The sequence below is a fragment of the Tamandua tetradactyla genome, chromosome 13, assembly GCF_023851605.1.
Source record: "Tamandua tetradactyla isolate mTamTet1 chromosome 13, mTamTet1.pri, whole genome shotgun sequence".
NCBI classification, from domain to species: Eukaryota; Metazoa; Chordata; class Mammalia; order Pilosa; family Myrmecophagidae; genus Tamandua; species Tamandua tetradactyla.
In genome coordinates, this window is record NC_135339.1 from 85,527,138 (window position 1) to 85,553,441 (window position 26,304).

Here is a 26,304-nt window from a genome sequence, read left to right on the forward strand (position 1 = left end):
TCCACACCCCTGGGAGTCATGTCCCACGTAGACAGGGGGAGGGTGGTGAGATTGCTTGTTGTGTTGGCTGGAGAGAGAGGCCACATCTGAGCAACAAAAGAGGTTCTCTTGGGGGTGACTCTTAGGCCTAAACTTTAAGTAGACTTGACCTATCCTTTGTGGGGTTAAGTTTCATATGAACGAACTCCAAGACTGGGGACTCAACCTAATATATAACCTATTATAGCTTTGGTTGTCCATACTGCTTGTGAGAATATCAAGAATTCAACTTGGGGAAATTGAATTTCTCCCCATTCTCACCACTCCCAAAAGGGGACTTTGCAAATACTTTTCTACTCACTGTTCGAATCACTCTGGGATTCATCGGGGCATCACTCTGGACAAACCAACAAAATCTCATGTCCTACCTGAGATTCCAAGTACTTATGGTGTTCAATCAAAGTTCAGATATTTTGCCTAGTGCCCATTTTTTGACCTACACCTGAATTGGGCTGTACACTACCCTCTTCTCACAACCCCCAAGCCCAATAGCTGCCTGACACCCAGAATGTTGCATTTCTAATGACAGAAAGTAGCCCAGATCTCTGACCCTATGAGCCTATGAGTCATGCTTGGCTAGCCCACTGTGATCCGAAGAATTCTAAGATGGACCCCAAGATGCCCATCCCCTGCTGAGCATGCCTTCGAATGAGATAGGGAATTGTATGGTGGGATTTCACTCCTTTGACTTTGCTATATGGCAAAGGTGAAGAGATTTTGCAGCTGCAGTTAAGGTCCCGAATCACTGGCTTTGATTTAATTAAAAGGGAGATCATCCTGCCTGCTCAGGTGAGCTCTTTAAAAGAGGGTATATGCTTTGCCTGAAGAGGGAGATTCAAAGCAATAGGAATATTCTGCTGTTCATCTCAAAAAAGCAAACTGCACTGCTGTGGAGTGCACCATGTGGCCGAAACGGCAAAGCATTTGGCATCTCTGTATCTGATCTCCTACCTGGATTCTCATCTTTACCTGGGGAAGTCTTTTCTACACTGGTGCCATTGCTGTTTGCCTGGCAACTACCATGATGAAGCAGATTTGGCCCAACAACATAACTGAGTGTGTCTAATTGAAAGTCTCCCCTCTCACGGCAAAGAGAGTGTTCAAGTTTCCTGGCAAAATAAAGACCTAGATGAGTTTCATGCTTCCAGGTTCTATCACATGCTCCTGCTTGAATACAGATTCTGTGACTTCTGCAAACCAAACGGAGTGATCCATTCTAAACAAAATTTTGCACCAGGTGAGGGTTTTTTAGGAGACACCATGTTTCCCTTTCTGCCTAGGCTACTAGAAAGCTTCAATTTCAATGTAGATCCCATATGCCTTCACTAATTCATCCCAGGAATCAAATTGTTTGGAGTCCCTTTTTTAAATTTCTACTCTCAACTGTCCTTATTATATTGCAATATAGCATTACAAGCTAGCTGTCTCAAGTCCCAAAGTGACTTAAATATAAAAAAATAAACAAATAAATTGATTACTAGGTAAAAAGCACTGCCTAAGCCATAGATGATTTTTCAGCATTGTTTATTTTTCAAACAGTATTTCAGAATTTATATCAATATAACCTTATAAATCGAGTAACAGAAAATAAATGTTTAAAATCAGAATGTACTTTAAAAGCTAGAAACTACTACAAATTAAAAATGAATTACACCTTGTAACAATATTCATTCCCAGTATTCTCTAAGATTGCTTCTCTTTCTTAACCAAAGCTTGGTGGGAGGTTATTGAGCTTTGCAGATATTTCACATTGTTACATTGATTGTGGCAGGAGATGGAGAGTTGACTTCTACCTGGGCTGCACATGCTGCAACATTATTCTTAAGGCCACATCATTAAGTGCCTAAGAAATAGAGACAAAAGACACAGAGAATACATTTTTTAGAGAATGTCACATAGTTTAAATTGCAATGTCATTGCTTTCAATAAGCTTCTTGGCAGTTCTTCCAACATCATTAAAAATGTAAAATCAAGTTAAAATAAAAAAATCTTCCAATCCATGAACATGGAATGTCCTCCCATTTATTTAGGTCTTCTTTAGTTTCTTTCAGCAATACTTTGTAATTTTCCATGTACAAGTCCTTGATATCCATGGTTAAATGTATTCCTACATTTTTAGTTGCTTTTAGTTGCTATTCAATATGGAGTATTTTGTTTGATTTCCTTTTCAAATAGTTGATTACTAGTGTGCAGGAACATCACTGATTTTCACCTGTTGATCTTTTTCCCTACCACTTTGCAACATTCATGTATTAGCTCTAGCAGCTTTGTTGTGGATTTTTCAGGATTTTCTCTGCATAGGATCATGCCAGCTGCAAATAGGGAAAAGTTTACTTCCTTTATAATTTGGATATCTTTTATTTATTTTTCTTTCCTATATCTCATAAGGATATATGAAGAACTCCTTCAGCTTAACAGTGAAAAGACAAACAACCCAATTTAAAAATGGGTCAAGGACTTGAATAGACATTTCTCCCAAGAAAATTTACAAATAGCCAATAATGACATGAAAAGATGCTCAACATCATTAGGAGGGAAATGCAAGTAAAAATCATGAGAAACATCCACAAGGATGATCTTAAAAACAGAAAAAAAACAGTGTTGGCAAAGATGTGGAGAAATAGGAACACTCATTTTTTGTTGGTGGGAACGTAAAATGGTACAGCCATGGTGGAAAGCAATATAGAAGTTCCTCAGAAATTAAGTATAGAATTGCATATGACCAAGTAATTCTACTTCTAGGTATATACCTAAAAGAATTGAAAGCAGGGACTCAGACAGATGTTTGTGTAACACTATTCATAGCAGCATTATCCACAATTGGCAAAAAGTTAAAGCAACCCATGTCCCCATCAGCACATGAATGGATAAAACAAAAGTGATATGTACATGTAACGAATTATTACTCAACCTTAAAAAAGAATGAGGTTCTGATATATGCCACTACATGCATGAATTTTGAAGGCATCATGTTTAGGGAAATAAGTCAGATACAAAGGGACAGATTATTGTGTTATTCTACTATGTGAAATAACTAGAATACGCAAACTCACAGAGACAGATTTGGGGGATGGCGGCAGTGGAAAAAGGCAGTTAATGCACTATGTGTGTAGGGCTTTGTCTGGGGTGATAAGAAAGTTTTGATAATGGATGGTGTTGAAAATAATGCAATGTTGTGAATATGATTAATCTCACTGAATGGTATGCTTGAGAATGGTTGAGATGGGATATTTTATATTGTATATATGTTTCCACAATTAAAAAGAGAGATACAGAGACTAAAAAGACAATGGCAATTAAATGCAGTACATTATCCTGTACTGGATCTAATAATAACAGAGAAAATGTCCTAATGGGCATTATTGGGACAACTGAAAAAATAAAAGAATGAGCTTTATATCAACTTGATAACTATATTTAGGGTGGTTACATAAGTGAATGTCCTTGTTCTTGGGAAAAGTACGTGGAAGTATCATGTGTTAAGGAGCATTATACATACTACCTACTCAAAAATGTTCAGAAAACAAATTGGATGGACAGAAGGGAAGAAGGGAGGGAGGGAGGGTACATTTGGCAAAATGTTAAAATTGGTGGGTCTCAATATTAGGGAAGGGCATGTTGGAATGGATTTTGCATTGATTTTGCAATTGTCCTATTTGAAATTACTTCAAACCAAAGTAAATTTTTAATTGAAATTTGATATAAAATTATGTTTTTAAAAAGTTCATATTTAAAAATTTGCAGTAATCTCCAAACAAAATTTTGCGTTAATTTATTCTTAGAAAAATTTAATCAGGCTGTATTTATATTGTTAAATTTCTGAGAAATATTTTTGATGAACTTACAATTTTAAATAAAAAATAAAGTTTATTTAAAAATTGCTAAATACAGTTTCCCAGCTGCTATAGCAAATACCATACAATGAGTTGACTTAAACAATGGGAATTTATTGGCCCACAGTGTTGAGGCTCAGAGAAGTCAAGATTGAGGAATTAGCAAGTTGATGCATTTTCCCAAAGACTGTGGCATTCTGGGACTATCGACCAGTAATCTTTGGTCCTTGGCTTTTCCATTACATATCAATGCACACGGCCACTTCTCCTTTCTTTTACAGGTCCCACTGACTGCAGCTTCTGGCTTCTCCCATGGCGTCTCTCTTGTGGCCTTCTCTATAAGGCCTATAGTAATTTAATTAAGACCCTTTCTGATTCCATTGGTTGACACTTTAACTGATTTAACCTTATCAGAAGGTCCTATATACAATGAGTTCACACCCACAGGCATGGATTAAGATTAAGAACATGTTTTCTTGGGGTACACAACTCCAAGCCACCACACTAAATTTCCTATGAAAGAACCTCTCAGTAATGCTGACAAATATCCACAGAGGCACCTTTCATAGACTCACAATAATTTGACCAAAGGCTTAAACCTTTTACTAATCTGAGAAATCTAATTTAAATGTAGTATATTCTTATTTATTAAAATTTATTTGAATGCTTTTGTAGTTTGAATCCAGTTAATAAAATAGAACTGTATGTAAAAAATAATAGAACTGTATATTAAGTTTTGAAATCCAGAGGAGTTATGTCTTCCATATTTGTGGTGGATTATCTATAATTTTTATACAAATATTACATATATTATACTTTGCAACTTGCAAAAGTATTACTAAAAATGTAAGCACAACTTTTCTGTTCTCAGTATAGCATCAGAACCCAGGAGAGTTTAAATTTTACTTATTTTATTCTAGATAGTTTATCTTTAGGAATTGCCTGGATCCCCAAACAGTGATAGAAAATGGAGAATCAAAGAAAATACTACAATATCGGAAGGTCTTAGTCACATAACAAAAACTGTAACATTTTGCAAGTTCCTTTGCAACTAGGTATGGCCATGTGTTTAAATTCTGTACAATAGGAGGTAAATGGAAGTGTAATATTTCAGCTTTTGCCAGTACATGGTAGGCTGTAACTTGTAGCCTCAACCAAAATGGGCTTATTGCTTGCTAAAACAAACAACAACAACAATAAAATCAATATTTCTCATAGGATTAAAACAAAACCCAAACATTCAAAATATTCCAAATGTCTAAGATACATTCTAAAACCAACCAATATATGAAAACCCAGGAAATTTTCAAGAACTACAAGGGAAAAGACATTCAGTATGCACAAATCTTGAGAAGACCCAGATGTTGGAATTATCAGGCAAAGATTTAAGAGCAGTTATTAATTAAAATCATGATCTAAGTAGTAAGGCTGAACACTCTGGAAATAAAAGAAAAGATAGAAAGTCTCAGCAGAGAAATAGAAAGTATAAAAGGAACCAAACAGGAATTTTAGAAATGAAAAATACTCGAGGAGAGATGAATAGATATTGTACAATCTGAACAACAGAGTGAAATTTTTATATTGTGGAACGATATCAAAAAGTTTAAAATTTGTGCTGTCAGAGACTCAGAAAAAGAGGAGAAAGACTGTAGTACAAAGGAAAAAATATTTGAAGACCTAATGTCTACAAACTTCCCAAACTTAGCCAAAGGCGTAAACTTATAGATTTGAGAATCTCATCAAAACTAAACAGTTCAATTTGAAGAATTCCTCACTCCCCAAAACATAATCAAACCAGCCAAAGATTGGTTTCAGACTTGCATACAAGGAAGCAATGACAGAAATGACTTCAGCTTCCTCATTGGAAACCATGGAGAAGAAACAGGGAAAACATTTGTAAAGCACTGAAAGAAAACATCTTTTAGCCTAAAATTCTGTATCCAATGAAAATATCCTTCAGGAATTAAGGAAAAATAGTCCTTCTTCAATGAAAGAAAGGGAATATTCTTCACCAGTAAACCTGCTGTAAAAGATATATGAAAGGTAGTTCTTCAGGAAAAAAGAAGAGAATAAGTTGGAATTGAGAAAAGAAAGAAGAGGACTATTTTCCCTTAATATCTTAAAAATTTGTATGACAATTGAAAGCAAAAATTATTACATTGTCTAGTCTAGTTTTGAATGTATGTAGATGCGATGTCTATGACAACTGAACATAAAAGGAAGAGAGTAAAGGGACAGACAGGGTGGAAGGTGTCTACATTCCATCTGAAGTACTAAAATATTAATTCTAAGTTGACAGTGAAAGGTAAAGTATCCCTAGAGCAATGACTACAAGAACTACCAGGAGATAAAGTAAAATCTCAAAACATGAATTAAAATGGAATACTGAAAATATTCAAACAATTATAAAGAAGGCAGGAATGGGGGAACAGAGAAATAAAAACAATGCATAACCAGAAAACAAATAATAAAGTGGTAGACTAAATTCAAACTTATCAATAATTACACAGCAGCAAATACAGAAACTCCTTTATTAGTATTACTTCACTTTTTGTTAAGAACATATTTCTTACTCATCACCAACATCAATTTCTTGAACTGTATTATTTCCATGATTCTATAGAAATATTTTATTGAGATAAAATGGAGACATATAGGGAGTTCAAACCTCCCTTTCACCAAGGGGGAAACTGAAGAGCAAAGAAGTTTTGTTTGCTGTCATTGTTTTTAATAAAAGCATCTTTCTTTCAGTCTCTAATATATTCTTTGCTTCCTTATGGTCTGTACTTAGGGAGATTATGAATTATTTTCTCTTTAGGTTCTCTAAAAGGGAGAGTCCAATGCTGGGGGCTTCCTTTGTGATGAGTAAACACCAGTCATGATTGGCTGCACATAAGGAGACCCCACATGGGAGGTGGATCTGCACTCACAGGGGAAGACTCCAGCTCCCCCCCTCCCCCCAGTGCCAGCTCTCATTTCCCCTAGGCTTATCAAGGTCCATGACCAGACTGGGGAGGCCCCACAAACCCTAATTCTGTATCTCAATTCCAATGAGTACCACCATTAGGCACTAGAAAGATGAAAAAACAGAAGCATCTGAACAAGCTTTCTCACTGCCAGTCCATAGAGGCTTCAGTCTCATCACAAGGTGGTGGTGCTCTCAGACTGCACTTGGGAATAGCTATGTTAAGAACTCAGCGGCTCCAATCACACTCATTACCAGGATGCCAATGGCTGATGTTTGGTGACCAAGTAAATCAGAGCATTGGGTCTTACATATATTATCTCATTTAATATTATAATAAAGGTACTAAGATTATTATCCATATTTTCCCAAGGAAATACATGATCAGTGAGGTCATACAACAAGGGGTAGGAGCCAAGATTTGAACCCAGCTACACTGGTTTCAGAAGCAAGACATAAACCAGCAAATCAGTTATTCTCAAGCTTTTCTTTCACTTGGAATCAACTGTGGAGCTTTCAAAAATCCCCATGCTTTAGCTCTGACCAGACGTTTGTCTTGAGAGCAGGTATCTACTCTGCCCAGCCTCACAGAACCCAATACTTCAGGTAGATTGAACTGTGGGTTTTGTTCTTCTGCTTTTTATCTCCCTAAAATTACTTTTTTTTCACCAAGTGAAAAAAAATACTTATACTTCTTTCCATCGAGGCATTGGTTACTCTGAGGGACATGGCCTTAGACGAGTTTGGTTATCATCAAGGAGTTAGATCAGATTAATCTTCCCTGCACAACTGACCACTCCCTCTCTCAGCTTCTTCTATTCTTGCTAATCAATTGCTCTGTGTGATGAATCTGTGGGTTTGTGCCTTGAAGATTTACTTTTTTCAAAGCATTTGTCAGCTCCATGAGGACTGGAACTCTAGATCCCAGAGTGCCAAACAGAGGGTCTAGAACACCTAAGGTCTTGGCCCGTGTCGTGGAAAATGGACCAAATCTGAGAGATGAGGAACTGGTTTTAAGCTTTTGCTGAGGTGCTTCCTTCCCCTTCTTCATCTACTCCTATTTAAATTGCTAATAGCACATAATCCATAAAATACACATATAAATCAACAATCATGGACGCATGACTACAAAAGAAAAAACCTTCATCAGTAATTCCCCATTTACTTTTTAAATTTCAAGTAAAAAAGGATGCCCCAAAAAGGTCCAATACCATATGTCGTTCACCTAGATTCATGCATTGTTAACATTGTGCCACATTTCCTATTATTATTTTTGAGATGCAAAGATCACCATCCATGAATGTGGATTTTTCCTTATAAAACTGTTACAAATATGGAAAAAAAAAACACATCAATTTTATGACTTCTGGGCAGCTGCTCTCTAAAGCATGTACCCATTGTTCTACTTGGCTGCAAGGTAAGAGAGAATACAAGTGCAAGGAATAGTGCAAAGAATACTGCAAGGTTGTGACAACACTCATGACTGCAGGCACTTCCTCCCCCACAGTGACAGCAGCTCCACAGGCCAATCTCAGTGTAGTACTGAATAACTGACAGCCCCAGAGTCGGGTGCCTGACTGTTAGGTTGCGGAGGTCGGACTCAAAAACTGGTCTGTCTTGCTGATTCTAAAGCCCCTTCGCAAGGACATTGGATGATTCTCAGGAGATCTCAGTGCAGGCAGGATATTTGAATTTTAATTTCTGGGAGAGTTTCAATTTAATTTCATGAAAATCCCTTCCACCAAAGAAGTGTGGGAAAGAAAAATAAAGTTTTATGGGGGCCACGTCAGGAAAGGAGTGATGGGGGCAGAGGGTGGAACTGTCTTCAGGAGGGGCTCTGGTTCTGCCAGTCTCTTAGCAGCAGTGACACTGCTTTAAAAAAATTGCAAAGGCTGACTGAGCCTCTTTCCTCCTTTGTAGGAGCCAACAATACCATCTGGGATTTGGAAACTCAGATTTGCACACTGTTAACGACCTCCACAAGAAGAAGGAATGACAGAATGTTTTTAACCTGGGGAAGAGCAAGACAGATACAGAGATGGATACCAAGGAACCAACGTAGGATGGCCAACATAGAGGGGACCCAAGTTTCCCAATTTCTGCTTCAAATGCTTCTGGTAGAAGCCAGAAGCCTGGGAGGAGGAGAGAGCGAAGTTTAGAAGGAAATTTAACGAGTTGCTTGGTCTCTAGAGAAACCACTTTCAGAATTCTTTTGCAGAAGCATGTGATGAGTGACTGCGGGAGTGGGTGGTGTGGCCTGAGGCCTCAGGGAGCCCAGTCTTGAGGCTGAAACCTGGGGCGGGGGCCACCATTGCTGCTACCCGCCCCCACCCCCAGCCGGCCGCTGTAGAGGTTATCCGGTCCCAGGAGTCCAGTAGTTTTCAGAGCTCCAGGGTGCCCCACCGATGGTAAGGCCACCGGAGTACCCACTCTCTTTATGTCTTCGCCCAGTTCCCAGACATTTACGCTGCGCGCTCCCGGCGCGGCCAGGACCAGCGGTGCATCTCCCAAGGCGCAAGATGAACGTCCACAGCTGCGGGCACGTCAGTGCGGGTAATGGGGCACACAGAGACTCACGGGCGAACAGCCCTTCAGTGGCAGTGATTTCTCCTTTTACCTGTTCTTTTCCACGGAGTTCGGAACATAAATTATTAAAAACACAGAAAACATTATTGGTTTTGTACTGCATTGGTGGGGTGATGGCAAGCGTCTGTTAGAGAAAAGGACACAAACAAAAATCTGTGGACCCCAACCCACTTCTGGGGCACGTTGAAATGATGCTACTTTGAAGATCCCTAAGGCATGGCCACCTGAGACGCTGAGGTTGGAATTCGGACACATTAGTTAGGGCTGGGGACTCTTCCCGGGTAAGGTCTGGGCCCCTTGGCTGCGAGCCGCACTGGCCCGGCTCGAGCCGCAAGAAGACGCCAAGCCCGGCGCCCTCCGCATGCGAGACCCAAAAAGGCTGGGGTCAGAGAAGCGAGAGCAGGCCTGCTGGCCGCGGGGACACCATGGGTCTTGCTGCTTCTCCAGGCTGCGCACGCCCCACTCATTGCTCGCTGCTGTCCAGAAGGTGAGAGGCCTAACTCCCCCAAGGGACCTTGGCACCCCAGCAGCCCAGATCCCTGGATACCTCCCGTGGGGTAGGCACGGGCTCTGAGGAGCAAGGAGAGATGGCGGCGCCAGGACTTCCTCCACCCCACCCACTCGCGCCACCCAAGTCCAGGGGAACTGCCGCTGGACTGGGGGTGGGCGCAGCTCCCTCCTTCCCGCCTCCAGGTCGGGTCCGACTCCCCCATGTGCTGCTGGTTGCTGTCCTAAACACGGTCCAAGCCACCAGCAGGCTCATGCAGACAAAATGAGATGCCCGCAGTTGCACCACATGGAGCTGCTGCCACCCGGAGCCACCGCGCCCAAGATCACCCCAAAGTAACAGCAGGAGATGGGAGGATAAGTGTGTGCGCTTCAGGGACACACGAGTGGTTTATTCTGTGACTTCTCCTCTCCCCGTCAAACTTCACTACTTCCCTTTGTGTTTGCAAGTTTTCGTCTCACTTTGGGTGGAATTAATGTCTTTCTGGCTGTGTGTGTGTTTGAGGAGACTAGCCAAGATATCTGGGGGAAGGTGTCTTTGTTGTTCTTGATTTTATCTTCAGCGATGTGATTATTGTGAACTAAAATAGCTCAAATTAGGGAAAGGAACTGATTGGAGGATTTTATTTAATATGTTTTCAAAAGGCAACTGGAATATATGGAGAGCTGTGTCTGTGTGCATTATGTGTAAGTAGGTAAGTAAAATGCCACCACAGATGAAAACAGTTGTGATGGTCAAGCCAACCAGTGATAGGAGCTGAAAGGGAGTTTCTCTCCCTCAGCCCTGATGTCTCTCAGTGTTCTAGTTTGCTAGCTGCCGGAATGCAATATACCAGAAATGGAACAGCTTTTAACAAGGGGAATTTAATGAGTTGCAAGTTTACAGTTCTAAGGCCGAGAAAATGTCCCAATTACAACAAGTCTATAGAAATGACCAATCAAAGGCACCCAGGGAAAGATACCTTGGTTCAAGAAGGCCGATGAAGTTCAGGGTTTCTCTCTCAGGTGAGAAGGCACATGGTGAACAGTCAGGGCTTCTCTCAGCTGGAAGGGCACATGGCGAACACGGCGTCATCTGCTAGCGTCTTCTCCTGGCTTCCTGTTTCATGAAGCTCCCTGGGAAGTATTTTCCTTCTTCATCTCCAAAGGTCGCTGGCTGGTGGACTCTCTGCTTCGTAGTGTTGCAGCATTCTCTGCTCTCTCCGAATCTCTTTCTCCAAAATGTTTCCTCTTTTATAGGACTCCAGTAAACCAATCAAGACCAACTCAAATGGGTGGAGACATGTCATTCCCTAATCCAGTTTAACAACCATTCTTGACTAAATCACATCAACCAGGGAGATCTCATTACAGTTTCAAATATACAGTATTGAATGGGGATTATTCTACCTTTAAGAAATGGGATTTATATCAAAACATGGTTTTTCTTAGGGGGCATACTTCCTTTCAAACCAGCACACTCAGCATCCATAAACTTTCAGGAAGGGCCCTGCACAGCCTCTTACACAGCCATCTTTCTGTGAGCTTTCCTGTCCTGTGACTCAGGGAACGTGCACACTGATGGAGAATGCTGAGAGCTGGGCTTCCCAAGGCTCAGTAGTTCAGGAGTGGGTGGACAGCAGGTCCTGAAAAGTACTTTCTGCCCCTTTGGGAGGACATAAAAGTAAAATTACGTTTCCTTTTGTTTCTTCTTTCAAGATTCTGTTTACAGTTTAAGGCCTAGATTGTTTGAAGGGTCTCTATTCCTCCTGAGGGATTATGACATTTTCTTGTTATGAAGCCCTCAAAACTGATTTAAGAAGTGAAGGCAAGCCTAAACAATGACTGCTTTGGAGAAACTCACAAAACTAGAAAAACGCACACAAATACAGCAGAACCAACTGTGCGGAGCAGAGGTGAAGGTTCCCAGGGCTGTATTGAGCATCTTTTTTTTTTTTTTAACATGGGCAGGCACCGTCTGCAAATAAACACAATTAAATGGATAAGTCAACACAAGTTAATTTTTGTTAATATACTTAATTTAGAGCAGTTTGAGGCTCACAGAAAATTGGTTAGTACACAGCATTCCCATATAGCCTTACCCCCACCTCCCAAATATACAGTTTTCTTTATTAATAACATCTTGTGTTAATGCCATATATTTATTACAACTGATGAACCACTACTGACATGTTTTTAACTAAAGTCCATACTTCAGCTATGGAAAACTTTTGGTCCACAGACTTAGTTCTGCTGTATTTGTATTTCTCTAGTTTTATAGCTTTTCTCCAAAGCATTCATCACTCAGACTTGCTTCCACTACTTAAAACAGTTTTGAGGCTTTCATAACAAGAAAAATGTCATTAATTCCTCAGGGGAATAAAGACTCTTCAAACAACATCTTACAGTTCTATGGGTTTTGAAAAAAATGCATAAAGTTATGTATCCACCATTACAGTATCATACAGAATGTTTCACTGACCTAAACATGTCCTTGGCTCCTCCTGTCCATTCCTCTTTCCCTTCTTCTGAAGCCCTGGCAACCACTGATCTTTTTACTGTCTCTATAGTTTTGCTTTGTCTAGAATATCACATATTTGGAATATAGTTCCAGCTGCTGGAATGCAACACACCAGAGACGGATTGGCTTTCAATAAAAGGTTGGAAACTTTTGATTAGATTATCTCCATGGAGATGTGGTGCCCCCAATTGTGGGTGTAGCCTTTTGATCAGATGGAGATGTAACTCCACCCATTTTAGGTGGGTCTTGATTGTTTACTAGAGTCTTTAAAAGGGGAAATATTTTGGAGAAGACCTCAGAAATGAGAGCTAACAGAAACTTCAGAGCAGACCTGACACAAATGCTGATACTTGGAAAACAGAGACACAGATGTTTGGAGATACTTGGAACCCAGAAGATGTCACCATGAGATGTTAAGCAAGTCAGAACCTAGAGAGAGCCAAGGGAAGCCAAGAGATGAAACCTCTACAAAGGTTCCATGCACTATGATTACTTTCTAGAAATCTACAACCTCCAGATGGGTTCCTAGACAAGATAAGTCCTGAAACCCAGAGGAACTATCCTTTCCGGAACATCAACTATTTCCATCCCCCAACCCATTCTAACTATTTTTCATGTTGGAAAGCCCTTTCTAACTATGAAAAATAGTTAGAATGGGCATAGCCCAAATACCCCTATAGACTGGGAGAAAGATCAAAGGAGGTGGAGTTATAACAGAGGAGATAGGATTTAACAAATGAGTGTGACTGCTGAATCATTATATTGATATTTCTTTTAGTCCCCAATGTCTTAGAGCAGTTAGAAGGAAAAATGTAAAATTGTGGAATTATAGCCCATACCAAACTCTGAAATCATATGCTCTGAAATTTACTGTTTTTTTTTTTTTGTATATAAGTTCTCACAATTAAAAAAAAACAGTTGATAATACTGATTTCACTATGTAAGTGCATACAAGTGTTTCTGAAGAAGATCCTTTGGACTTTCCAAATATATTAACATAGAAAAATTTGTAACTACAAGAGGAAAAATAAATGGAACTGAAATATTCCTGCACATAAATGAAAATGAATACTAGAAAAGATTATTAAAATTAAAGCCACTATAATTAAAGATGTTACCTTTTTGTATTCTGTTCGTATGAAACCCTTGGTGGGGTTTCTCTTTCAACTTAGTGAATCCATTTAATATGAAGTCTGGATCAGCGACTGCCTATAGAAAGTACACATGCTCATCATTTTCCTTACTAACAGCACACAATTAAACCAAATGGACATTCTGCTCTGCTTTTGGCTACAGGTTACATATCCTAATAATTTAATTCAAATGGAAAGTTAAGACAAAATATAAAAAGTAATCAGGAAATCAGCAGCTCACAATAATTAAAACTAGAGTGTAGAGGGGCAAAAACTCTATTTTCAAGAGACAGTATCACCATAAAAACAAGAGAACCCACGTTTGAAGCACAGTGACATTCCAGTGTTCGTTGAAGCTAATTTCCAGTTTTCTTACAAAATGTGGGGTTGACAGGGAATGAGAGAAAGCTGCTCTGCTGGTTTGAATCTGTCACGTACCCTAGAAAAGACTATGTTTTTAAAATCCATTCCTGTGGGATTTTAAAATCCATTCCTATTGTGGATGGGACCTTTTGATTCGGTTGCTTCAATTAAGATGTGACCGGCCCAATTCAAGGTGGGTCTTAATCCTTTACTGGAGTCCTTTACAGATGATGAAGGACAGAAAAAGCCCTAAGAGCTGAGAGAGAAACACCCAGAGAGAGCTTAAAGAGTTAAACACTGAGAGGCCTGAGAAAGAAAAGCCCCAGAGGAGCTAAGGACCCACAAACACTCAAGGAGAAAGCCACTGGACTCAAGTTGAAAGCAACGAGACCCAGGAACAAAGGACCAACTAATGCCCAGCAAGTGTCTTCCCATGTGACAGAGGTGTCTCAGATACCGGCAGCCTTTCTTCCGAGTCCAGGTATCATACTATTGATGGCTTGAGCTGGACATTTTCATGGCCTAAGAACTGTCAATTCTAAGAAGATAAATTCCCATTGTAAAAGCCAATTCATTTCTGGTATATTGCATTCTGGCAGCTTTAGCAAACAGAAACAGGTGTCATCTACCTTCCTAGTCCACAAGCAATCTGGGAAGTTCCATCTCATTTCCACTTTTCCGTTTCCAACATGCAAAAGGTCCTTCAATCTCGGTTCAGCTCTACATCCACAGAAATTCCAGGCCCTGCTGCTGTTCATGCTTCCCTATGGCAGGAGGACAATGCAGCACAGCCCCTCCCCTTTCCACCCACATCTTTCACGACTCTCTGATTTCTGTTATGCAAAGTGTCCAACTCTGGCTACCAGAAACCACCAGAGGCTGGTAGTATGAGGTCACCCCTGCCTCCATTCAGTTATTATGGCATTCATGCCTCAAGCTAAATTGGTAACATCCTAAAGGCCCAGGTAAAAGCTTCTTCAGACCACCTACCGCTGCAAAACATGCCCAGTCAAGGGCACTAAATCTTCCCCGTGTTAGGGGCAAATCTCAACCCCCCTGGGGGGATAAGGAGGGGAAAGAGTGTGTCTGCGAAAGTGAAAGGTAAAAATAACCCAAAAACAGTAGCCTGCCGGCCAGTGGCCATCCCAAATGCAGCAGAGGCACAGCCCTACTGGCTGCACACTGGAACAAGTCTCTGCCATCCACTCAAGAAATAATGGCAGATGCGGAGACCCTGTCCCATTCGGCCCAAGCACTCCAAAAAAAATTTTTTTTTTGTCAACAAATGGTGCTGCCATAACGGGATATTCACGTGGAAACGAATGAACTGTGTCCCCCACCGCACAGCATACAAAAAAAAGGAAGAAAGAAAACGAACAAAAAAGGACGCAGCTGGGGACGAAGTCTTCCAGGCCGCGTGGAGGGCCAAGGCCACATGCCTCAAGACTGATCCTGTCCTGGGAGCCGAACCGTCAGCAACCGCCGGGCACAGGTGTGTCCTCTGCTCCGAGGCCAACCCGGATAAAGAGACCACGTTCCCGCGCGTCCTTCGCGGCGCCTGCGCAGAGGACCCCCCAGCAGGCCTCGGTGTCGCCGCTGCGCCGGCTCGCCGCTCTTCGCCGCTCTTGACGCCGTTCCTGAAGCGGCGGGGCATGCGCGTGCGTGTTTACGGTAGCTGGGTATCCGCACTCGCCTGTCCATCCTTCCCAGTCAGAGGCAGGCGGCGTGCTTTGGTCGATGGCAGAACAAGCCGGAAGTTGCTCTGCTTCCTCTGTCCAAATGCGCACTGCAGGAAACTCAAGCACTGAAAGAAAGGTTCCGGATCTGGCCTGGGGTGGAGGCGGCGAAATGGAGACAGGGATGGAGGACCGGAGACTGACTCGCCGCCCGATGTTGGCCTCTTCCTGGGAGGCCCCGTGCGGAGCCCTGCCCCGCAGCCTCCTTCTCACCCGGGATGGCCTGGGTCCCACGGATTTCGATAGGGAAGAGCTGCTGGCGCCGCCTGCTCTGAGGTAAGCCGGGCCGGCTGGGACTGGGGAGCTGCGCCCTGTGACAGCCACGCTCCTGTAGGGGCCGTAAGGGACAGAGGGACCGGGAGGGGTTGAGGGTCTGGGCCCGGGATCCGGGAACGGAGCGCGCGAGGGGGAAGCCTAACCGCGGGCTGCGGGCTGGAGTGAGGTCCGGGTCCGCGCGGGGGCGGGGCCGGGGTCCCCGCAGGACGCGGGGAGGGAGGGTGTCGGGGGTGGGTGGGAAGGTGACCTGAACACTCGGTCACCAGGGCTCATCGGGGCTCCTGTCAGAGTCAGAATCCCCTCGCTCCCCAAATGAACCAACAGGTAAAAACCACTTCCACCAAAACAGGCTTTAAGAAAAAGACCCTGCTAGGGAGAATCTCCACCAATGTAAGTTTGAAAAAGATAAGACTTTTGTCCTTTATTCGTTTCTGCCTACAGCTGCTTTGCCGAGGGTAGGTTGCAATGGCAGCAATTAGAGGGACCTGAGTAGAATGCAGATGGTCAGGGGAAAAAAGGAGGGGAAAGCCCTGATGTCTAAAGCAGCCATGTCTTTGTGAATTCTGTATCGAGCCTTTGTTAGGTGCTCAGCAAGATGGTTGGACCTCAAGGGCAAATGAAAGTGAAGGAGGAAGAAAAATGGTCTAATCAGGGGTTATGAGAAGGGTTCAAAGAATTATACTGTGTATATATTCATGAGAAGTGTTCAAAGAACTATACTGTGTAATATTCTTAACAATTTTCTTTTTAGCCAGGATCTGGTAATTTTGAAGAGGAAACTGAACAGCCAAGAGGAAAACCCCTGTTTCCTATACCTGCAGTGTGATCCTAATGGCGGTGAAGAAGTCGTTTCTATTGGCATTTTAAGTTCAGCAAGAAATATGGAAGTATATTCAGGAGAGGAGTACTGTGGAACCAGTAGGGGCAGGGATATCTGTACTGTCCTGGATAGCAGGTTTGTCAGTGACACATGCACAAGTGTCCTCTGAGTTTGTGTGTTTTCCTCAACTTTTACAGTAGTTATTGGTTCTCTCACATTAGTGTCAGAATTAGGGAAAGGAGATAAAAACATATAAGCAGGCAAAGAACATGAGACATTTAAGGTAGCTTAAAGACAGTCTAGATATGCCTTCCCATTTTTATAAATGTGACCATTTGTAGCTAATAGAGGGGACGTGACAGGGTAGAGGGGCATTGTTAGTTAGTGAAACTGTCTAGACCAGAGTGCAGTACTTATTTTTGCTTCTTGGATCTTTCTATAAGCTCACAATGGATTGTTTTCCAGAAATTATCCCCTTGGCCAGTCTAAAACTTTGAACATATATTCTGGTAGGAAGGCCATCATGAATGGGGCATGAGTCCAAGACTGTATCACACCAGCCTATTTAATCCATATTTATGCCTCTTATATTTGATAATTTCTCTGGTCTCATAAAGTTGCATATGTCTCAGTATAACTCGAAATATGAACTTTTATATATTGGGCATATTGGAAATAACAGCCACATTTATTGATCTTTATGATATGCTGTTGTGGTATATGATTTTATGTAGATTAGCTCATTTATTTCTCTCACACGTGGTAGTGTGTGTCAGACAAAGTTGTTTGTAGCCAGGCCACTTCAGTAAGGAACACCAGCTCTTCATGTCATACTAGGCAAAATGAATCTCAGGATTTAAGTGTTGGTCTAGAAATATTTTTTTAATGTAATATTTTTAATGTTTCATACCAAACTCTGAAATCTGTTTTGCAACTAATTGTTGTGATGTGCTTTGAAATTTATTGCTATTTTGTATATGCATTATTTTTCACAAAAGAAAAAAAAAGTCACTTGTGAAGATAAAAAAATATTCCTTCTAGCCTCCAATGTTCTGGAGCAGCTGGAAGGAAAATTCTGAGATGATGATATGGTAGCCCATGACAAACTCTGGTATTTGTCCTATAACTGCTTCTTGAAGAGTACTTTGAAAACTACTGCTTTTTCTTTCTTTGCTTTGTATATATATTATATTATACAATTTTAAAAGTTGAAGAAAAAAACTATGATATAAATGTAAACATAACATTTTAATTCTGTTTTATTTTTAGTGAAAATGAGAAAGTTGTTTTGTACAAAAAATATCTAAAATTGGAGTCTTCCACACCTGCTTGTAAAATAAAGGTAAGTCAGCACTTAGTTTTAACTAATTTGACAACTACAAATATTTTTGTATAATACATACTTATTTTCTGTTATTTGGTAATGTGATTAGTCCAACTACCTCGCAAATACTTAGTGAACTTGGAAAAAGAAATTAACAGCCCATTCTGTGGTTGAATTCTTCTTTTAAAAATTGCCCATTTGTTAGCTATGGAAATGAAACATTATATTATTTTGTTAAAACAGAGTTTCTGTGTTTAAAAAAAAATTCTATTTTATATGAAATTATGGTGCCAAGAAAACCATAAAGGTTTTGACTTGTTATATAAAAAAAATAACAAAATTAGACAAGTTATAGAGTAGAACACCTGAAAATTAAAGGAATTTCAACTGATGTCTTGAACTTGGAAAACATCATTGTGGTGACCTTTACTGATGTTTCCAGAGTCTAGGGAAAGAGTGTGAGCTAGAAGCCATAAGCTTTGAATATTATTTCTTCTCTGTTGCTAAAAGTGCAAAGGGTCATTTCATTTAAGGAAATAATAGGCCTGATCTGGGCCAATAGTGTATGAAAGTTATAATAATAGTAGCTGATACAGGCTGTAAGTAGCAGAATCAACATTTGAACCCAGATCTTCTTGTCCCCTTTCCACTTGCCACTCGGGTGTCCATATCACCCATGAAATGTCTTTTGGTTCAGAAAATATGGGCAAAATGAAGTACCATAAAGCACTGAAAAGGTGACTGCTAGAGAAACAAAAAGAACTATGTTCCAAGCCAGACTTTTACTGCTTGGGTATTCTTTTCGCAAGTTAGAAAATCAAACCTGACCTCATCTTTTTTATCTGTAAAACAGTGAGTTATATTACATCTCCTTGAGATTCCTTTACAATGCCAATTCTAAAAGACTGACTTATATTTAGCACTTTAGGAAGTGCTTTGGATGGGCTCCCAGATGGCTTATTTTGCATTTAAGTTGCAATATGTTAAGGTTTCAGACTGTTATAGTTTATTTCTCATTCCTTAAATTCAGTAAGTAAAACTTTTGCCTTCTTTTGTATTTTTCATGTAATTTCTAGCTTGAGAAGAACACTGTTTCACTTAAATGGCTCTTTTAGCCTGAAAATAAATAGAAAATTCTGACAATTGCTATTTTTAGAGACACTCTTTAAAATGAATATATATTTAAAGTTTATATTTGTTTCCCTGAATACTTTGCTCTTGCTTAGTTAAATCAAAGAACTAACTTTATGAGATGATTATTGATTAATATTTGTTTTCTGGAACTTTTGTTTTATTTTGTTATAGATGCTGTCCTTTGGTGAAAAGCAGTGCGTGTTCATCAGTAAAGTTGTGGTAGACATGAAACTGGTTTCAGCAAATTCTTCAACAGGCTCTCCTGCTCTGGGATCAAGAATAGACTTAGATAAGGTTCAAACCATAATGGAGTCCATGGGCTCAAAATTATCACCTGGAGCTCAGCAACTAATGAATATGGTTAGGTTTCAGCAGCGGGTAAGTAGAAATGGATTTCTTCATCAGATATTATTACAAAATTTCAAAAAGAGATGGCTTTCAATAAGACAATAGTGACTTAATTTTTCCTTTGACTTTGTATTATTGATTTAACTGTTATCTTTATTAGTTTGTAAAAATAACATTTTGCAGACCTACTCAAAAAAGTGTTTTGACTACTGATCTTCAAAATTTTCCATGTATTTATTCATTCATACATTTAGCAGGTGTTTATAATGCTCTTTCTCAATGAACACAGCACTGATTTAAGAACTTTTAAGGTGCAAAGAGGCTTACTTAGTCTACAGTCTCTTTAAGGCTCTTTACAGTGTCATTAGGTAATAATTGTAATGTAATTGGGGAATGATGGTGAGAAAGATTTTTCCTAAAATCTGGCTTACTAAAGGAAGTGGCATTTTATCGAGCCTTTTAAGATAAATTTGACAAGTAAATTTGGGTGGGGGAAGGCAATTGAAGTAAAGGAGAATAACAGATAAAATCTTCAATGCTAGAAGGAATAGGATATATCTAGGAAATAGAAGTTCAGTTTCCTCGGAGCAAAGCACTAATAGGTTAAGTTTAAGGGTAGATTGGGGCTAGAGTACCTTGAATGATCTTTTAAAAGTGTTTAGATGTTTTTGAATTATGTTTTCATAAATTTTAATTCTCTGAAATGTGTAAGGTGAATCAGAAGAAAGTTGAGACTACAAGAAGATCAACTACATGCTTATTTCCCTATTCTACATGAGAGTTAATGGGGGCTTGGATTTGGAAATGGTAGCATGATTATGATATGATTAAACAATAGAACCGTTAGGACTCGGCAACCTACTTAACACTGGTATGGGGGAAAAATTAGAATCAAACATGAAATTGAGGTTTGAGGATTCTAATTCCAATAATATAATGGAAGTGAAGGGAGGAGGATATTTAGGAGAAAAGAAAAATAGTAAATTTGGGAACATATTGACTTTTAGGTGTGAATAAACTGTAATCTGGATGATCTTGCAAGCATTTAGAAATACCAGGATTGAGGAAGTTTAAATGAACTTTCTGGTTTGGATGGAGGGAAGTTTTGAGAGATGTCCTCATAGTAGATGATAAAGAAAGCAGTGAAGCAGGAAGTCATCCTTGGGGAGCACCTACATTTAGTAAGGACGTATGGAAAGAAAAAGAGGAACCAGAAGATTTGAAGAAAGCAGTGTGATAGGAGGAGCCAGAGAAAGGATTTGATATTAGGAGACCTGAATTCAAGTTCTGGTCCTGATTTTATTAGTGGTATGGTTTTGGGCAAATTGTTTCATCTTTTTTGAGAATGAATTTCCTCATGTACAAAATCCAAAGAATAACATGGACCTGATGGTGGAATTGGTGTGAAAGTTTAAAAGAAATAATGCAAATAAAGAACTCTGTGTAACTTCTTAAATATTTACAAATATTACATTATACTAGTTTTATAGAAGCAAAGTGCAGAGTTAGGAGGACCAAGAGAGTTGAGGATTATGGAAACCCCAGAAAAGGAGTGATTCAGATAAGACAGAAGTCCCTACTTTTCTTTCTCTCCCACCATTATCTCACATCTGCTACCTCAGGAGGATCCTAACTGGTCTTCCTATTCCACCACAATCCATTTTCCAGAGTACAACCAGAATGATCTCAAATGGGAATTCAACCCTTGTACTTCCCCTGTGTAAAGCTTCCTGACTATTTCCCATCACACTTAGAATTAATCCAGATCCCTTACCCTGGCCTCTAAGATCTGGACCCTCCTTGTCACCTCAAATTCAACTCTTACTACATTTTTTTGAACATCTTATACAAGACGTCTTATAATTGTATCCCTTAAATATCCAAATTAGCTCCTACCACAGCACCTTTGTTCTCTTTGGCCAAACCCCTTTTCCCAGATCCTGTTATGACTGGTTTGTTTATTTTTGTTCTTGTTACTCAAATCTCAAGTGTTAAATTCCTCTCCAGCACCAAGTTTGAAGTAGCCCTTCCCTCCAAATCTAAGTCATAGTTTCATTAGGGCTGTTTTGCCCACTTTTATAGTTGTTTATGTATTGTGGGTTTTTTTCTGTCACTAAAATATAAACTATGCAAGCAGAGATCTGTTATTTCATTTATGGCTTCATGTAGGTATGCAAAATTAGCAATTGTTTTGATTCAAATTACCTAAATGTTATTACCATATATTAGATTTTTGTAGTGGAAATATTAAAATATACCAATGCAATTTTACTAAACATGGTTGTTTATATTTTAATATTTTTTGTTAGGACAATGAAATGTTTAAAAGTTCTGGCTCTGCAGTTAGGCGACCTAATTCAGTTCACAGTTCTGCTACTTGCTAGCTGTGTTACCTTGGCCAGATCACTTTAGCCTTGGCCTCCACAACTTACTGGTAGGATAATAATAGTAACCTACTTCATAAGCATTGCAAGGATTAAATGAGAGAATGCACAATGCCTGACCCATAGTAATTGCTCAAAGTGTTATCTATCATTATTTTTAATGATAATAGTGACATTTACTTATTTACCTTATTTAGAACTCTGTTCCTTTTGGAGAGCAGCTTGAGTCAGTTTTGAGAAATGCTGGACACAAGCATATGCTTGAACTACAGTCATCATCTGCTTCAGGAGCTTTGGACAAGACATCTTCCACACCTTCTCCTTTTAGAGCTGGATTGGCAACTGGAAAAATGACTGAAGATTTAAAAGCTTACATTGATAAAAATACACAACCACATGATGGAGGAAATATTTCCAACCTCGATGAACATAAAATTGTGCCACAAAACCATAATTTTCTTGAAAATGACCTTAAAAATTCAGGATCCTCTTTTTTACCAAAGAAAGGAAATTGCAATTCAGGTATACCTACAACTGAGTTGCTTCCTTTTCTTCAGAATTTATGTTGTCAAGTTAACCATCTCCGCGTGGGACATAACACCAATTGGCAGGAAAATACCACCAAGCCTGGCGAAGGCATTGTTGGTATTGCGTAAGTATTTGTGGTTTAGGCAAATGTGGCTTAGATTTGGTATTGGGAGATCAGCTAAGAGGAAACAGATTTGCCTCAGTGACTACTGCTTGAAAATCTGCTACCGGAAATAATTTTAGGAGCTTTTGCATTTTACCATTAATGGACTTTTAGGAAATAAATATTCTTCACTATAGAATGGGTTACTTTGAAAGGAGACAAGTGCCTATAACTAGAGATGTTAAGCACTTCTCAGGCAATTGTATTGAAGTGGTATGAACATCAGATAGAGGTTGGAGTAGAAAATTCTGTTTACGAATGTAAAAGAGTCTTGAGAACTTTAATTTGTACATTTTTTGCTAGGTTGTGTTAAGGCCATTGTAACATTTTCTTTGTAAATCATGTTTGAAATTTCGGAATCATCAAAAACATATATTTAGATTATCTTTATTTGTGGTACAGAGGCCCTTATTCCCTAATCTCATAATTCCATTTTTTTACATTCCAAGTTTCATTAAGAGATCACTAAGTGTTTAATATATCCCCCATTCTTTCCATAAAATAGTGTGTTAAATAGTGCACTAGACTAGGACTCCAAAATTTAGAAATTGTGGTTTAAGTATGTTGGCATGGATTTTTCCACCTGTAAAATGAAGTAGTTGGATTTGTTGAATTTATTTTTTAGGGTCTCCAATACCATTGGAATTTTAAGAGTTTAATAAGTTAACTTTTAAATTTATTTGTTAGGATATGGAAAGATTACTTTAGTTACCAGTTGTTGGTAGTCTATATCAATGATAATTAGTTGTTATATAAGGTGGAAAAATTAAAAATAGGGATTTAACAGCTGCTTGGGATTCTTCAGTTATAGACACGAATGAGTAGCATTATTCCTGCCAGGTCATAATGCAGTGAACAAGCATATAAAGACCGAAAGGTGGAAAGAAGGCATAGTGCTTAGAAACTCTGTGACTTAAAATCAACAGTGGTGAGGTTTTTGTAGTTGTTGTTGTTATTATTTTGCCTCCCTGTATCCTGAATGGGGTGTTAGAGAAGCCTGCAACCAGACTGCAACCAGCATTATTCCTGCCAGGTCATAATGCAGTGAACAAGCATATAAAGACTGAAAGGTGGAAAGAAGAAGGCATAGTGCTTAGAAACTCTGCGACTTAAAAAACAACAGTGGTGAGGTTTTTGTAGTTATTGTTGTTATTATTTTGCCTCCCTGTATCCTGAATGGGGTGTTAGAGAAGCCTGCAACCAGACTGCAACCAGCATTATTCCTGCCAGGTCATAATGCAGTGAACAAGCATGTAAAGACTGAAAGGTGGAAAGAAGAAGGCATAGTGCTTAGAAACTCTGCGACTTAAAAAACAACAGTGGTGAGGTTTTTGTAGTTGTTGTTGTTATTATTTTGCCTCCCTGTATCCTGAATGGGGTGTTAGAGAAGCCTGCAACCAGACTGCCAACTGGCATAAACAGTAAAAACTCCAAGGAAAGTCTGTTTCTTCTAGCCAAGGGACTAACAGTACAGAAAACGTTTTCAACAATACCCACCCTACTCCAGCTAAACACCTATGCAGACACTGTGCTACCCTATGAAATGAAGAAGTGGCACTCTGATTTCCCTTCTCAGGAGGCCAAATGGGTAATTGATCTTCGATCCAGCAGGCAGGAAACAAGTAACATTCTCATTTCTGTGCTGGAGTTATGTTTTCAGGGCCAACCAGGAAGCTAAACTTCCAGTCCCCTCCTGGCAGAAACAGGTTGTTTTTCAATTCCTCTGCCATCCTGAGGGCAGGGCTTAAGTAAGGACCTGAAATTCTGTCCCCAACCCAGCAAAATCAGGTAGTGCTTCAATTCCTTAGGTGGTTTTGGGAAGGGAGAAAGAGTATTGGGCTATAAAAGTAATTGAAAAAATAAGGTCTGAAATGTTTCCAAATTATTAAAAGACGTATTACAACTTTAAGAAACTGAGCAAACCCCCCAAATAAGATAATCCAAGGAAATCCATACCAGGACATAACATAATCAATATTCTGAAAAGTAAAGACAAAAATCTTAAAAGGGGTTAGGAATAAATTATGATACCCATAGAGGAATTACCTATTTGAATGACAGCATATTTCTCTTCTCATACTAAGGAGGCCAGTAAGAAATGGCACTTTTCAAAAATGAAAAGAAATGTCAACTGCAAATTGTATATTCAACAATGATATATTTTAGGAAATGAAGAGATTTTTAGAAGAAAAACTAAGACTATTTGTCATTAGCAAACCTTTCCTTTAAAGAATGGGTGGTGCTAGTTTTCCAAGGAAATGATAATAGAAGAATGCTTGATACCTCAGAACAGAAGGTAAATAGAATACATAAAAACAGATCATCCTTCTCATGAGTTTCCTAAATCATATTTGATGGTTGAAGAAAAAATCATAACACCATATGATATGGTACTTGATTTATAGAAAGAAAATATCTAAGACAATTAATATCTTACAAGTGAGAAAAGTGAAGTGATTTATAAGGAAGTAAGATTTCTACATTTTTATCAAAGTGGTAAACTATTGATACTATACCATGATAAGTTACATATTGTGTATTATAATACCTAAAGTCAACACTAAGAAATATATACAAAATAATATATTCAGAGGTGATATAAATAATTTTAAATGGAATGCGGAAAAATGTTCAAGTAACCCACAGGAAGGCAAGAAAAGAGAAAGGAAGCAAAAAGAAAACAAGTAACAAAATGACAAAATGACAAACTTTAGCCCTAACATCAATAATTAATATAAGTGGCTAAATATACCAATTAAAAGAGATTGAAAGAAGATTAAGGAAACCACAGCTCAACTGCATGCAGTTGACAAGATGACATATTTGACAGTATGTCAAATATATTGACAGTATGTCAAATATGACATACGAAGGTTGAATGTAAAAGGATGTTAAAAGTTGTGCCATGTAAACAATAATTAAAAAGCAGGAGCGGCTGTATTAATAACAGATAAAATAAATTTCAAAACAAAAATAATTACTAAAATAAAAGAGGGATGTTATATAATGATAAAATGACCAAATAACCATGAAGACCTACTGGTCCTAATATGTAAACCCCAAATAACACAGCTTCAGAATACATGAAGAAAAAACTGATAGATCTGAAAGGAAAAAAATAGAAAAATCCACAATTATAATCGAGTCCATTGTCACTGTTACCTTTTATTAGAACTACCAGTGTAGATTACAGCAAAGATATAGAAGAGCTGAACAGTATTATCGAACTGGATCTAATTGACATTTATAAAACACTCCATCTAACAATGGCAGAATACGCATTCTTTTCAAGTACCCATGGAAGATTCACTGAGATAGACCATATCATAGCTAACCTCAGCAAATTAAAAAAAAAAAAAAGATTGAAAGAATCCTGCACAGGATGTTCTCCCCCCATAAAATAATCAATCTAGAAATCAAAATCAAAAGCAGCAAAAAATCTCCAAACACTTGGATATAAAACAACACATTCCTAAATAATCTCTGGGTCAAGAGGAATTCCCAAAGGCAATGAAAATAAGCATAAAACTGAATGAAATTAAAATAACATCAAAATATGTGAGATGACTAAAGAAGGGCTGAAAGGAAAAATTTCTCTCACTAAATGCATACAGAAGTTAGGAAAGGTCTCAGAACTAATCTATTTTCTTACCTCAGGAACCTAG

At 39.1% G+C, this 26,304-nt stretch overlaps 2 protein-coding genes across 4 annotated transcripts in view; one reads left to right on the forward strand and one right to left on the reverse strand.

Moving 5' to 3' along the window:
- The window catches only part of C13H10orf88 (chromosome 13 C10orf88 homolog), a 59,222-nt gene that overhangs the window by 21,005 nt on the left and 11,913 nt on the right, over positions 1–26,304 (forward strand). The window contains exons 3-7 of one of the 3 annotated variants that reach the window (XM_077126312.1): positions 15,719–15,938; positions 16,690–16,893; positions 18,028–18,100; positions 19,388–19,594; positions 22,146–22,600. In XM_077126312.1, coding sequence (XP_076982427.1) covers positions 15,719–15,938; positions 16,690–16,893; positions 18,028–18,100; positions 19,388–19,594; positions 22,146–22,600 — 1,159 coding nt within the window. Of the gene's footprint in view, positions 1–15,545; positions 15,939–16,689; positions 16,894–18,027; positions 18,101–19,387; positions 19,595–22,145; positions 22,601–26,304 lie in introns of those variants that run through there. The other 2 variants (XM_077126311.1, XM_077126313.1) reach the window with 2 other exon arrangements.
- On the reverse strand, positions 1,563–15,943 carry LOC143654403 (uncharacterized). Its single transcript, XM_077126314.1, has 2 exons — positions 15,305–15,943; positions 1,563–1,882 (listed from the first exon to the last, which is right to left on the reverse strand). The coding sequence occupies exons 1-2, from the start codon at positions 15,578–15,580 to the stop codon at positions 1,829–1,831; spliced, it is 330 nt and encodes a 109-aa protein (XP_076982429.1). The 5' UTR covers positions 15,581–15,943; the 3' UTR covers positions 1,563–1,828.